The sequence below is a fragment of the Pundamilia nyererei genome, unplaced genomic scaffold (assembly GCF_000239375.1).
Source record: "Pundamilia nyererei isolate P.nyererei 1_Seehausen unplaced genomic scaffold, PunNye1.0 scaffold00013, whole genome shotgun sequence".
Lineage (NCBI taxonomy): Eukaryota > Metazoa > Chordata > Actinopteri > Cichliformes > Cichlidae > Pundamilia > Pundamilia nyererei.
The window spans coordinates 6,396,130-6,397,006 of record NW_005187414.1 but is presented as its reverse complement, the minus strand read 5'-3'; the positions used below and the strand labels follow the sequence as shown (position 1 = coordinate 6,397,006).

General features: G+C 34.9%; 1 protein-coding gene across 1 annotated transcript in view; it reads left to right on the top strand.

Annotated features, from left to right (window-relative positions):
• The first annotated feature begins 125 nt into the window (after positions 1-125).
• The window catches only part of LOC102200162 (uncharacterized), a 17,747-nt gene continuing 16,995 nt past the window's right edge, over positions 126-877 (top strand). Inside the window, exons 1-2 of the mRNA XM_005725044.1 lie at positions 126-273; positions 721-789. Of these exons, the coding sequence (XP_005725101.1) occupies positions 162-273; positions 721-789 (181 nt within the window). The 5' untranslated portion in view covers positions 126-161. The remainder of the gene's footprint in view (positions 274-720; positions 790-877) is intronic.

Below are 877 nucleotides of genomic sequence, written 5' to 3'. Positions count from 1 at the left end.
ATGGATGGATGGATGGATGGATGGATGGAAGAAAATAGATGGATGGATTTAGGACGTTTTGGGGAAGTTTTAAAATATCACATGCATATTCTTATACATAACCTTAAACTTTTCATCCAGCTGCCTTAACCGAAAATGGAGTTTTGGTCGACTACCTGAAAATGTTGAAGGAAATGAAGATCCAAATGAATAAAGTGCAAGATTTCCTTGATGCACATATCAATCTACTGGAGGACCTCAGGAAATCTCAACCATTGCAGAACCAGGACAAAGGTTTTTATTCCAGTTTTCTATCTGATCCAGTCCATTTATGCTGAATATTTATAAGCCATGTCTTTGGTATTGAATAGACATAATATCTGACCACGGCTCAACCTTCTTTGCTTTTACATCTATTTTTACATGAATCCATAGAATTTAAATAACAGAGTCTCAATTAACATGTCATTCTGCCCATGCCATGCTCAGAGCAGTCTGTGTACAAAAAGTGTTACATTTTGTACATGAATCACAAACACATGGAACAGGTAAAGTCTGTCAAAATTCTACTATGTTGCCGTTCACAAGATATATTCTCAGAAACCCCTTACATATAGTATATAACTATGGTATATGACTATATGGTAAATTAGAACTAGAGTACAGTTAAGATTTTTACATACATTCATAAGATTTTTTTTTAATTTCTTGTAAATGCGTTATTGCCAATGTACTCAACAGGTTATTTGTCAAGTGGTCCAGTGAAGCGCCACAATAGCCAAACCAGTGACCCTCCACAAATGCAACAAGGTAAATCTCACCTTGTTTTTCTTTGCACTCCAGTAAAATTTAACACAGGCTATTGTTACATTTTAATGCTGTTTTACATGAAGGTTTA